Below are 13197 nucleotides of genomic sequence, written 5' to 3'. Positions count from 1 at the left end.
CGGGCGCCCGCAGCCGGGGGCAGATATGGAGAAGTTCCAGGCTGCGATGCTGCTGGGGGCCGTCGGGGACGCGCTGGGGTTTGGGCACGCTGCCAGGGAGAGCAGCGCCTCGGGCGCCAGGGTCCAGGAGGAGATGGGGAAGGGAGGTGGGCTGGACCACCTCGTGCTCTCGCCGGAGATGTGGCCGGTAAGCGACAACACCATCATGCACGTGGCCACAGCGGGGGCCCTCGTCACAGGTGAGGCTCTGCCCGGGGGCGGGGGCGGGGCGGGGGGCCCAGAGCCCGGAGGTCGCTCGGCACATGGGGTCCCCGGCAGACGGGGTGCGCCTCCACTGCGTTCCAAGACAGCCTCTTGGGCAACCGTGTCACTTTACTCTGCTCACCTGCAGACTTGGGCTCTTAAGCCAAGACTTTCCATCGCGTTTGTAAACGTTCACTCAGCAAACCCTGTGTATTCAGAGTTAAATGCAATCAGAGGGCTCACTTTGGGCCCATTTGGGAGGAAACCTCAACTTCTCACTGTGAATAGTTAGCTTGCTTCTGAATTTATTTCAAAAAATATATAAAATAATAAGCCAGTTTGCAGTTGGGCTGATTAAGATGATATTTGGGGGGAATTGTTTCTAAATCCCGATGAATGGTGGTTAAAATGCCATCTGCCGAAACACGATTTAGCTTGGAGAGCTGCAGGTTCTCTGTCACCCTAAGAAATGCCATGAAGTTGTTGGATTTGGGGGAAACAGAGTTTCCTTAAGTAGAAGGTTGATTTGAGGAACACATTTTTACTGAATTTCGGAAAAGCAGCGGGTGTCTGGGTGAGGCACAGCCCCCTTGCCATTGCTGTTGAAAACCTGTCAGAGGGTGAGCGCGTCACTGCAAAATTAGAACCTGAGGCGGCTCTGAGTGGCTGGAATGTGTGTGTCACCGAGTGCTCACCCGCCAGCCGCGCGGGAGCCGGGTTTAGCTCGGATGTCACGGCACAGGAATGCCGTCTGCTCCAAATAGCAGGCGGAGAACTGAGCCTCAGATAAGATAGTGTCACAGCAGGTTGACATGACAAGCCGTCCTTCTGAGTCTGCAGACTCCAAGACCCGGGGGTGGGGTGCAATTGTGGGGCTTCCGGGCCGTCTCTGGCCAGGCCCCAGGCCCCTCCGTGCCTCGTCCCTGGGCCCTCCAGGGGTGCCCGCCTGCCTGGGCACCTCTCCAGCCTGCACTGTGGCCCCAGGACTCCCCGGCGTGGCCCTGTCAAGAACGTGCTCCCCCGGGCTGGAGCAAGTCACATCCCCTTGGCAGGAATAGGGCGGAATCCACCCGGTTAAGCGTGTGGATCCGGAGCACACTGGTCGCAGGCCCAGCTCTGATGGGCGTGGGCACCTCTGGACGCATGCCCTCTGGCCTACAGGTGACCCTGATGCGCTCGGGCAAGGCCGTGCCCACAGAATGTGCTTCACCCTCTAAACATCTAAGTTTAGTTTTCAAACAGCCCAACTTTTTTCTTTAATAACAAACTGTAGCTTGTGTAAGGGGCATGGGAAATAGATGGGAAAACAGTGGAAACAGTGTCAGACTTTATTTTGGGGGCTCCAAAATCACTGCGGATGGTGACTGCAGCCATGAAATTAAAAGATACTTGCTCCTTGGAAGAAAAGTTATGACCAACCTAGACAGCATATTAAAAAGCAGAGACATTACTTTGCCGACAAAGGTCCGTCTAGTCAAGGCTATGGTTTTTCCAGTGGTCGTGTATGGATGTGAGAGTTGGACTGTGAAGAAAGCTGAGCGCCGAAGAATTGATGCTTTTGAACTGTGGTGTTGGAGAAGACTCTTGAGAGTCCCTTGGACTGCAAGGAGATCCAACCAGTCCATTCTGAAGGAGATCAGTCCTGGGTGTTCATTGGAAGGACTGATGCTGAAGCTGAAGCTCCAATACTTTAGCCACCTGATGTGAAGAACTGACTCATTTGAAAAGACCCTGATTCTGGGAGGGATTGGGGGCAGGAGGAGAAGGGGACGACAGAGGATGAGATGGCTGGAGGGCATCACCGACTCAATGGACATGAGTTTGAGTAAACTCCAGGAGTTGGTGATGGACAGGGAGGCCTGGCGTGCTGCAGTCCACGGGGTCGCAGAGTCGGACACGACTGAGAGGACACACTGAGCCCCGTGCATCACGGCGCCGGTGGACCCTGCCTGTGGGCCTGTCTCTCCATGGGTGTTACCACCGCATCCTTGAGCCACCCTTCAGGTCTTTATTACGGCGGATCACAGATCGAGGAACTGACGCAGAGGAGCGGCGTCATCGGCCCAGTCCGCCCAGCAAGTGCAGACAGAAGCCGCTCAGCCTCGGCCTGCCTCTGGAGCCCCGACCCAACCCGGTGGGGAGGGGGCAGGACCCGCACTGCTCCGGGCCCGGCAGACCACGGCTCTTCACATGGTTTCCAAAGGCAGGTAGGGCTCGCCGCCCCAGGCGTGTGGCCGTGGGCCGGGCCCTGCGGAGCGGCGGGTACGCCCGGCCGTGCCCGCTCTGCCATGCCTCTGAGATGGGCAGTGCTGAACAGAAGCGGGTGCTGAGCAGGGCGGGGCCTCCGAGGCCCCGCAGTGCGGGCGGGCCCTGCAGAGTGGAGAGCGGTCCCGGCCCCACGATCCTCCCCGCCTCGTGCTGCCTGTGGCGGCCTTTGAAGCGTAGGCATTACCGAGGCATCCAGATGGGTCTTCTGCCTTCTCTATGTCATGACTTCATCTGGGAGCCTCACAGGGAGCTTCGTAGGTGGGTCTGTCGGGTGGGGGAGACAGAGAAGCGAGTTCAGTGGCCGCGTCAGCACGCCCAAGAGCTCGGGCCAGAGGGTGCGAGGCTCTGTGGCTCTGAATTCGGGATCAGTTCCCGGGATTTTGCTGCCGTTTTGCTTTTAAAGAACTTTTGTCTCTTGAAAAAGAATGTGATTCCAGAATAAAACAACCCATTTTAGGGGACCTGGAAGGGCCAGGCTTTTTCGCCCTGGACTGGGAAGGTGGAGGAGGTGGCAGACACCCTGGCCTTGCCCCTCCCCAGCCAGGGTCAGCCAGCACCACCTGCTGTCACCCGACGTCGCCAGGGTTACCCAGTGTCACCTGGCGTCACTGTCCACAGGCCAGACGGGACTCACGCCCGCCCGCCTGGACCCTACCACACCCCCGCCCAGCTCAGAACTGAGGCAACACGGCATGGCCCAGAGTCAAAACAGCGGCCAGATGGTGCCAGGCCTCTGCCCTGCTGCTGAGAGGTGGGGGTGGACACCCCCAACCCTGCCTGGACTCGGCGTCTGCCTTCCCCGCCCGCGCCGGGGCCGGAGGCGACCTGGGCTTCGTGCCAACCGTGCTCTGCCTCCGGCTCTGCGCCCAGGGTGGGCGGGAGAGGGGCAGGGTCCTCCTCCACCCCCACGGCCCCGAGAGACGGGCTTCGCCGGGAGGGGTGCACGCAGCCCTGCACAGACAGGGCCAGGTGCCACCAGCCTCGCTGGCAGGCGCGCCCTCTGCCTGCTCCATCCCATCCGCTCTCGTGTGACCAGGCCCCCTGGGCCCCAGCTTTCGAGGGTGTGTGGCCTCTGTCCGCCACGCTGTGGACTCACTTAATGGCAGAAACGCCCAGTTGTGATCAAAACCCATTCACGACCCCTCGCTGAGCCTACAGCAGGCAGACGGGGGCCTGACTGCAGTGGGGGCGCGTGAGGCCATCCAGACGCCGGTCAGCAAGCCCTCTGTGCCTGGCACCCCATTCTGGCACCCTGAGGTCTCCAAGGACACGTCCCCAGACCACCTTTCCGCGGGGTCACGGTGGGGATGACGGGGACGGTGGGGGCAGGGTGTGTGGCTGCTTGGCTGGAGTGGGGAGTGGGCAGCTGGGCTGGGAGGGCGGCTCTGGGCGCCCTGGACGGGGGACCCTGAGGGCCGCGGAGCAGGCGGGTGTCGGGCCAGCGGGCCCCTCGTGGACAGAGCCATCAGCTGTGCATGAAGACCCCAGGTCTTCCTAGATTCTCGTGTGTGACAGTGAGGAAGCACACCTCTGAAATGAGGTGAAATCCAAAGCGCATTGCATCTGCGGTCGGGTCTCTCCAGGGAGTGGGTCCCAGGGCCTCCCTCCTGTGGGGGGGCGGGCCGCGTGCTGGGGCTCATCCTTTCCCCCCTTCCTCCCCAGACTTCTGGTGCCTGGACGACCTCTACCGTGAGATGGTGAGGCGCTATGTGGACGTCCTGGAGAAGCTCCCGGAGCAGCGGGCAGACCCAGCCACCCTGGAGGGCTGCTCCCAGCTGAAGCCAGACAACTACCTCCTAGCGTGGCACACGCCGTTCAACGAGAAAGGTCAGGGAGCTCTCCTCTCCCTCTGAGTAGGCGGGGCTGGAGGGCCTCTGTGACACGGCCGGGCCTGCCACCCCCAACGGGACCCCCGGGGATCCAGCCCCGCCTGGGCGCCACCGGGGATGCAGGCATCTCAGTCACCATCCCTGGTTTGCGTTAAGGATAATCTCCCACTGCTTTCCTTTTAAATGTGTGTTCTTAGCCGAAACATCAAGGAAAGCATACATCACCTGCAAAGATGTCTGTCTCTGAGACGATCTCGTGTGGGGTGATGTTGGCAGGCAGCCTCTGCCCCGGGGCTCTGCTGCTGGGGTCCTGGACCCGACCACTGGGCTCACAGCAAGGGCAGGCCCGACCTCTGGGCTGATGCTGAAGGACACCATCAAGTCAGATGCTACTGGCAAATAAAGAAGCAGGAGGTATGGTCCATAATAAAGAGAAATACCAATGAATCAGAAATGACAAACTCTGACAGTCATTGAGCTATCACGTAAGGATATAAACCTGTGCGTTCTGTGCTTTAGAAAAGTTAAGTAGAGACATACGGGTGTACAAAAGACCTGCACCCCAGTTCTGGAGAAAAACACTTCAGTGTCTGAGTAAAACTCACTGACTGAGATTCACAGCAGATTAGACATTTCAGGAAAAAGATTAGTGAGTTTGAAAGGCACAGCGATAAAAACTGTCCACAGTGGGACACACAGAGAAGAAAGGACCCGAAAACGGGGAAGGGCATCAGGGAGCCATGGGACAGATCGGAACACCAGGTCCTTAAAGGAGGAGGGAGAGCAGAAACATGTGGGAAACAGCGGCCCGAATTGTCCAAAGTAGATGTTTACAGAAGTGAACTCACACGCCCCAGAAACTCAATGAATTCCAAGCATAAGAAGCAAACAAACACCTCCAACAAGACCGACAGCCATCAGATCACTCAGAACTATCAGCAAAGGAGGGGCGCCTTCCGTGCAGAGCGCCAGGCTGAGGGCGGCGGGCTCCGTCGGAAGCAGCACCTCCGGGCGCAGAGAAAACTCAGCCAGACCGACGCCCGGAGCAGAGAGGCCTGAGCAGCCTCTGAGGCCGGAGCGGAGGAGCCCACGCCCGAGGGTGCCGGGGAGAGAGGCCCGCAGGGAGGGACGCCCGCACGTCCTGACCACCTGCACAGGCCAGGCGGGCAGCAGTTCATCTGTGAAGGAAATGACGGCGGGAACGCAGACCCAGCGTCCTCACGGGGAGGCTGCCCACAGCGGCAGAGGCCCGGAGCCAACTGTACACGGCCCCTCCGGGGAGCTGAGTCAGCAGCCCCCAGGCGCCGTCTCCCCTCAGACGGCGCCACCAAGAGGCCGGGCAGGCAGGCCACGTGCTGGGAGAACGCACTGCCGAGCACAAGTCTGCGAGGGATGTGAGCCCCAAGGACGCAAGGAACTGCTTTTAAAAGTGACTTTGTTCACTTACTGTTGCCAGTGCGGGGCCTCGGTAGCCCCGGGGCTTCCTCCAGCCGGGAGAGCGGGCGCTGCCTCTCGCGGGGACGCGGGGGCCTCTCCCGCTGAGAGCACAGGCCCGGGCACTCGGGCCCCAGCAGCCGCGGCCGTGGGCTGTTGTCCCGGCTCCCGTGCTCTAGCCCACAGGCTCAGCTGCGGAGGAGCGAGAGCGTGGCTTCTCCGCGCCACGTGGGGTCTTCCTGGATCAGGGATCAAATCCGCGTCTGCTGCGCCGGCAGGTGGCTTCTTTACCTCCGAGCCCCCAGGGACGCCCTGAAGCCCTCTCAGAGCCTAGTGATGAGGGACGTCCCTGGTGGCCCTGTGGTTACGAACCCGCCTGCCACTGAAGGAGACGTGGGTGGGATCCCTGGTCTGCGAAGGTACCACATGGCGCGGAGCTGCTAAGCCCGTGTGCACAGCTCCTTAACCCGAACTCTAGAGCCCAGAAGCCGCCGCCACACCTCACAGCTCCAGAGCAGCCCCCACTCACCGCGGCCAGAGAAAGCTCACAGCAGCGACGAAGACGCACTGCAAGCGTAAATGAGTAGCTAATTTAAAAACCCTGATTATAGAAGAGCAACCCCTACAAAAATGGGAAAACTGCTTAAACCAGCACTTCCCCAGGGAAGGCGTGAGCACTCCAGGGAAGCAGCGCCCGTCACCACCCGGCGACTTGGAAGCCACGGCGAACAGCCCAGCCTCACGGCTCACCCCAGCCCCACGCGCTCACCCCAGCCTCACGGGTTCACCACCAGCCTCACGCACTCACCCCAGCCCCACGCGCTCACCCCAGCCTCACGGGCTCACCCCAGCCCCACGCACTCACCCCAGCCCCATGCACTCACCCCAGCCCCACGCACTCACCCCAGCCTCACGGGTTCACCACCAGCCCCACGCACTCACCCCAGCCCCACGCGCTCACCCCAGCCTCACGGGTTCACCACCAGCCCCATGCACTCACCCCAGCCCCATGCGCTCACCCCAGCCTCACGGGCTCACCCCAGCCCCACGCGCTCACCCCAGCCTCACAGGCTCACCCCAGCCCCATGTGCTCACCCCAGCCCCACGCGCTCACCCCAGCCCCACGCACTCACCCCAGCCCCACGCACTCACCCCAGCCCCACGCGCTCACCCCAGCCCCACGCGCTCACCCCAGCCCCACGCGCTCACCCCAGCCCCACGCGCTCACCCCAGCCTCACAGGCTCACCCCAGCCTCACGGGCTCAGCCCCAACCTCACACACTCACCCCAACCTCACGTACTCACCCCCAACTTCACAGGTTCACTCCTAAACTCATGGGCTCACCCCCAACCTCACGGGCTCACCCCAACCTCACAGGCTCACCCCAACCTCACGGGCTCACCCTAACCTCACAGGTTCACCCCCAACCTCATGGGCTCACCCCCAACCTCACGGGCTCACCCCAACCTCACAGGCTCACCCCCAACCTCACGGGCTCACCCCCAACCTCACGGGCTCACCCCAACCTCACAGGCTCACCCCCAACCTCACGGGCTCACCCCAACCTCACAGGCTCACCCCCAACCTCACGGGCTCACCCCAACCTCACAGGCTCACCCCCAACCTCACGGGCTCACCCCCAACCTCACGAGTTCACCCCCAGCCTCACGGGCTCACCCCCAACCTCACAGGCGAGCTCGTGTGGGCAGTGGTGTCTGGATGTGGCGGAGATTTCAGGGTTGGGGTGTGCAGTGGTGTGGCCGCTTCAGAAACTGGTCCCGCAGTTTCTCACAACGCTGAACATTCATGCGATGTATGAGCTCAACGTTCTTCTCAGAGATGTTTACCCAAGAGAAGAGAAAGCGCCCTTCCACACGAGACTTCGTCATCAATGCTCATAGCACCTTTATCTGTATTAGCCTCAGACTGGAGACAACTCAAACGTGCGTCAGCTGCGAGTGGACAAACTGGCTGAGTTCCCTCCACTCACACGGCGGAGCCCAGCCACAGACACACAGTGCAGACAATCCCAGCACAGCTACGCTGCGTGGAGGGAGCCAGGCAAAAAAGACTGCTTTCCATGTGATTCTGTCTGTATACGTTTCTAAAGGGGGCAGAAGCACAGACGTGTTGCAGTTTTCCTTTGGGCACCGGTTTCCTCGGGGTATCATGTCAAGACAACACGCATTTGTCAACTACATGGGGCCAGTTGTCCGTCAGCTGTAGCTCAGGGAAGCAGCTTTTAGGCAGGGGGCATGCCTGCCTGGACGTGCACCATGGACAGTCTGGCTCCTGCGTTCCCAGTCGGGGCACACTGGGAGCGGCTCCCACCCCAGTGGAAAGCCTGCCTTTCGTGGCTGCGTCTGTCCCAACAGGTGCCTCTGCGATTTCTTCCATCTCTCGTCTTTGTCAGGAACGTGGGCAGTTTCCCTGTCTCTGACGCACCGACGTGGATAAACGTGGGCACAGACTGCCATGCGTGTCCGGGTTAGGTGGGGTTGCAGGCAGAGGTCTGAATGCAGGTTCCCCACGCAGGCTCGGGGTTTGGTGCTGCCACCAAGGCAATGTGCGTGGGGATGCGGTACTGGCAGCCGGAGCGGCTGGAGACGCTGGTGGAGGTCAGCGTGGAGTGCGGCAGGATGACACACAACCACCCCACAGGTGACGGCGCGGCGGTGGGCGGCGGGGCTCAGGGTGGCCGGGAGCCACGCTCGGGAGCGTGGCCCCAGTGGCGGGTGGGGGTTCCATCCTGGCCCTCTGTCCCGAGCGTGGCCCCGGCGGGCGTGGGGCCCATCCTGGCCTCTGTCCCGAGCGTGGCCCTGGCGGGTGGGGGATCCATCCTGGGGTGGGGGCCCATCCTGGCCTCTGTCCCGAGCGTGGCCCCGGTGGGTGTGGGGTCCATCCTGGCCTCTGTCCTGACTGTGGCCCTGGCGGATGGGGGTTCCATCCTGGGGTGGAGGGTCCATCCTGGCCTCTGCCCCGAGAGTGGCCCTGGCAGGTGGGGGTTCCATCCTGGGGTGGGGGGCCCCCCGGCCTCTGCCCCGAGCGTGGCCCCGGCGGGCGTGGGGCCCACCCCGGCCTCTGTCCTGAGTGTGGCCCTGGTGGGTGGGGGATCCATCCTGGGGTGGGGGGCCCCCCGGCCTCTGTCCCGAGCCTGGCCCCAGAGGGCGTGGGGCCCATCCTGGCCTCTGTCCCGCGTCCCAGGCTTCCTCGGGTCCCTGTGCACTGCCCTGTTTGCGGCGTACGCCGTCCAGGGAAAGCGGCTGGAGCAGTGGGGGCGAGACATGCTGCGGACGGTGCCGCTGGCCGAGGAATACTGTAAGAAGACCATCCGGCACCTGGCAGGTGAGCCCGCGCCCCCATCCACACACACAGCGGTGAGGCCAGGCCCGGGGGAGGGCGGCTCCGTGTGGCGGGCGGACCCCAGGTCTGTGGTCTGCAGTGCCACCTGGCCGCAGGGCGGGAGGCCCGGTGTGGGGACACCCTCTGGGCTCTTGAGGCGTGGGGTCCCCCCACCCCTGGCATCATCCATGAGCCGGTGCAGCTGCACAAACGATCCAGAAGGGTCACCAGTGCCTCCGGGGCTTGGATGTCAGGCGACTAATTAGGGGCAGTGAACGTCCTGTCTCCTGACTTTGCAGGCACAGCACTGAGTTAACAGAAACACTCAGGCTCAGAATTTCCGTGAGAAGCCACTTAGGCCTTGCCATGGCTGCCTTAGTTCAGCACGCCTTCAAGCATCCTTTCCCCTCTCCATCTTCCCTGCTAGTGTCTCAAAGCAGCTGCAGTGCGAGCATCTTTTAATTTTGGGAGCCATCGCTGAAGCCCCAGGCCCTCCTCCAACCCCATCTGGGTGGGGGCACGGGCTCTGCTTCTGGCCCTCCCCATCGCAGCCCACAGCACCTGGCTGGGCGGCCAGCACAGCCTGCTTCCCTGCTCTTTGTGTTTAGAATACCAGGAGCACTGGTTTTACTTTGAAGCTAAGTGGCAGTTTTACCTGGAGGAGAGAAAAATCATCGAGGACACCGAGAACGAGGCCAGCTTTCCCGACCGCTACGACGCGGAGGAGAGGGAAAAAGTAGGCTCTTGGGCCCGAGATGCATGGGGTGAGAGAAGTGGGGGCCACTGCGCGGGGTCCCAGGCCCAGCCCTGCCTACCGCCCCCACCTGTGGGGAACCAGGGAGGTGAGCTGAGGGAGCATTTGGGGGGCTGTGGGAGACCATGCAGGAAGCCCGTTTGAAATGGCTACTGCGTTTATCTTTTCATCTTCTTGATTATAAGCACAATTTGCGCAAAAATAGTCCATCTCACTTCATCTCTCCTGAAGACCAGGGATATAGGGTTGTCTAGGATGAACAAATTGGTGCAGACCAGTGGCATTCCCCATGCTGAGAAAACCCCTGCAGTGGCTGAAATCGCTGGGATCGTGATTGGCAGCACAAGAGAAAGCCTGTGTAGCTATAGTTTAACCAAGACAGACATTTATTATCCTTGCATAAAGGATGTTCAGAGCTGGTCAGAGTCTCCTGCAGGGAGGAACTGAGGGTCTCCCCGGTTTGGCTCCTCTGCTGTTCTGAGAACTTGCCTCGGAGCCCAGACTGGCTGTTCCTGCTCCAGCCAGCGCCCCTGTATTCCAGGTGTCAGGAGGTATGGAAGCAGCATCTGCCCTTCCCTTTCCAAGTGCTTCCTGCTGCCCTCTCGTTTCTCTCGCACGGGTCCCCTGATGCAGGAAGACTCTGTCACACTGTTCTGGAGACGTTGCTGCCTCAAACCCACCTGGCTTTGTTGCCAAGGTGCAGCAGTGTGACCTGCCCGTGTCCATCTCCCTGGCTGTGTCTGGCCCCTGCCACTTGTCAGGCTTCTCTCCCAGACAGAGGGACCTGCCCTGAGCCCCCAGCTGCTTGAGCCACCGTTGCTCCCACTGTGTCCACCGACTGGTCTGCAGCCCAGAAAACACCCAGCACCCGCCCGGCCTCACTTGTCCCCGTGCCCCATGCAGGCCACAGTGATGCCCGGCCACAGCATTCCAGGCCCCTTGCCGGCCGTCTGCATCACAGAATTTGCTGCCTTTGTCTGCGGGAAGGCCGGGGCGTGAGAGCGCTGGGAAGCAGGCCTTTCCTGCCCACTGTCCACCGCAGCCGGGGGCAGTGCCTGGGTACAGGGGCCTCACATCAGTGCAGGGATGGGCCAGGAGCTGTGCCCCGAGGCCCTCGGCGTGGCCCAGGCCAGGCCCCTGACCCATGGTGCCCTCCCAAGACCTACAGGAAATGGAGCTCTGAGGGCCGCGGGGGCCGGCGGGGCCATGATGCCCCCATGATTGCCTACGACGCCCTCCTGGGAGCCAAGGGCAGCTGGACGGAGCTGTGCCGCCGTGCCATGTTCCACGGAGGTGAGGGGCCGCCCACGGGCCTCCTGCTGGGAGGAGCACCTGCCTCCCCAGCACCAGGGGGCCTCTCCGAGCGCCCAGGGGTGCCCAGCGGCACCTCCCGGGGCAGGCGGAGGGGAGAAGGGGGCAGGAACCTGGGGCCTCAGGCAGGTAGGGAGGAGGAGGCTGGGAGGCGAGGTCAGCGGGTGAGGGGCGCTGTGGGGGCATCACCCCTTTGAGGCTGTCCCCTGAGTGCTGGGCCCCGGGCTGGGAAGACCTCTGCACACCGGGGGTGTAGCCATCCCAGGAGCGGGAGGGGACACCCCGCCCCCTCACTGGGCTACGGCCGAGGTCAGGGCAGTGGCTGAGACGGCTCAGCCCCCTGGCGAGGGGATGCGGGGCCGGGGGCGGGGACCACAGGGCAGTTCTGAGGGTCCCGTCTCTTCCAGGTGAGAGCGGGGCCACCGGGGCCATCGCCGGCTGCCTGTTCGGGCTGCTGCACGGGCTGGACGCTGTCCCCGTGGGCCTGTACCGCGCGCTGGAGCACCAGGAGGAGCTGAGGCGCCTGGGCGAGGCGCTGCACCGCCTGTCCTCACAGGAGAAGTAAAGCCTCCCCGCCAAGGCCACACGCAGCCCCCGTGTCGCCTTAGCCCGCCCTCCGGGTCCCCGGGGCCTAACTGCTGCGTAAAATGCATCGTTTGTCCGATGAGCGTGTTCTCCCCGCCCTGGCCTCGTGCCTTACTGATGTCACTCTGCATTCGACACCTCAGACCTCCAAATACAAGGTCACGAAGGGCCTCTTGGACAGTCGGTGTATTTTATTCTGTTGCAAAACTAACGCTCGCTCTCTGCTCACTGACTGGACAGCACTAACCGCCACGGCTCAGCTGGGACGCCCTGGGGCTGCAGGGCGTCCCGCACGCCGCCTTCTAGCTCTTAGTGGGGCCTGTCCACCCCACACACTGCTGGGTCCCCAGCCCCGTCTGCACCCTCCCACGGTGTGTCCAGACCAGGAGGAAGAGCGGCCCCCAGCCCGAGCCTTCAGGGCACCCCACACGCTCGTCTAACCGCCAGCCCACGTGTTTAATCACACCAGCGCTTAACACCAACCGCTCTGGGAGCGACTAACCGAGGAGGCCTGGAAACGGGCCGCCCTTCCCCAGGCTCACCGATGAGGACAGAGCCGGGCCTGCTCCCTGTGGTCGGGCTTCTCCCCGAGGACACTCCCTCTTGTTATAAACAGCTCTGGCCACAGCCTTGGTGAAGCAACGGCTGGCGTGAGCGGAACAGCGGCTGGTGGCTGACACGTAATGCGCGCGCCGCCAGCTCGGCGGGCCCATCGTGCGGTGCCAGTCCCCACGGGGTGAAGGCTTACTGCGGAGAGGTCAGGCGCGTCCCCTCCAGACACGCGCAGCACTCACCCCAAGCCCCAGGCCGCAGCGACCGGGGCGCCGAGGCCATGGGTGGTGCTCCACTGGCCCGCGGGGCCCCTGGCTATGCTAACAAGCCCTTGGCCTCGCGTGCATCGTGACACGGGGGCTCCACGCCGCGGCTCTGAGCCACCGAACTAACCTCGATGCTCAGGACACTCAGCAGTCAGAGTCGGGGGAGGGCAGGTGCCCCACCGTGCGGGTGCAGGCAGGGCCGGGGGTGCAGAGATTAACAGAATGGTGTTCCAGGAACGGAAGCCAGCTAAGGTGAGTCAACCCTGGCCCAGGCGCGCAGGACGTGTTGGGCTTCCACGCAGCCTCCATGCCGTGTGCCTGGCCCTCCCGTCAGAGCTGCATGCCTGCGCCACTGTGCCCAGGGATGGGGAGCCCCTGGGCTGGAGCCGTGGGGCCTCCACCCTCCTGACGACGCAGGAGGACTGATCACCTCCTTGGGAGTCAGGCAGCGAGTCTACTCACAGACTGATTATGAACTAAAACACACAGAGATTCTCAGGCTCATAAAGTTAGAGTGAAATTCGTTCCCCCTACTTCCTTTTCCTATTCCAGGGAAACGCAAATCTTGAAAAGAAAAAAATCATAAAAGGAAAGAGAATCCCATATGTACTC

At 62.4% G+C, this 13197-nt stretch overlaps 1 protein-coding gene across 1 annotated transcript; it reads left to right on the top strand.

The window, feature by feature from the left end:
* The first annotated feature begins 25 nt into the window (after nt 1-25).
* Nucleotides 26-11747, top strand: ADPRHL1 (ADP-ribosylhydrolase like 1). The gene is made up of 7 exons (XM_068984713.1): nt 26-239; nt 4174-4338; nt 8311-8436; nt 8980-9120; nt 9726-9853; nt 11032-11164; nt 11590-11747. Exons 1-7 carry the CDS (start codon nt 26-28, stop codon nt 11745-11747), a joined length of 1065 nt encoding a protein of 354 aa, XP_068840814.1.
* Nucleotides 11748-13197: the final 1450 nt, after the last annotated feature.

This window comes from Capricornis sumatraensis, chromosome 12 (genome assembly GCF_032405125.1).
Source record: "Capricornis sumatraensis isolate serow.1 chromosome 12, serow.2, whole genome shotgun sequence".
Classification (NCBI taxonomy): domain Eukaryota; kingdom Metazoa; phylum Chordata; class Mammalia; order Artiodactyla; family Bovidae; genus Capricornis; species Capricornis sumatraensis.
The sequence above is the reverse complement of the archived record's forward strand: the minus strand, read 5'-3'. Positions and strand labels throughout refer to the sequence as shown.

What these genes read in the sequence shown, in the direction of transcription:
- ADPRHL1 (XM_068984713.1), top strand. Translation starts at nt 26, where the DNA reads ATGGAGAAGTTCCAGGCTGCGATGCTGCTGGGGGCCGTCGGGGACGCG. An exon ending in AGCGGGGGCCCTCGTCACAG is followed by an intron (nt 240 to 4,173) that starts GTGAGGCTCTGC and finishes CTTCCTCCCCAG; the next exon opens with ACTTCTGGTGCCTGGACGAC. An exon ending in CCGTGCCATGTTCCACGGAG is followed by an intron (nt 11,165 to 11,589) that starts GTGAGGGGCCGC and finishes CGTCTCTTCCAG; the next exon opens with GTGAGAGCGGGGCCACCGGG.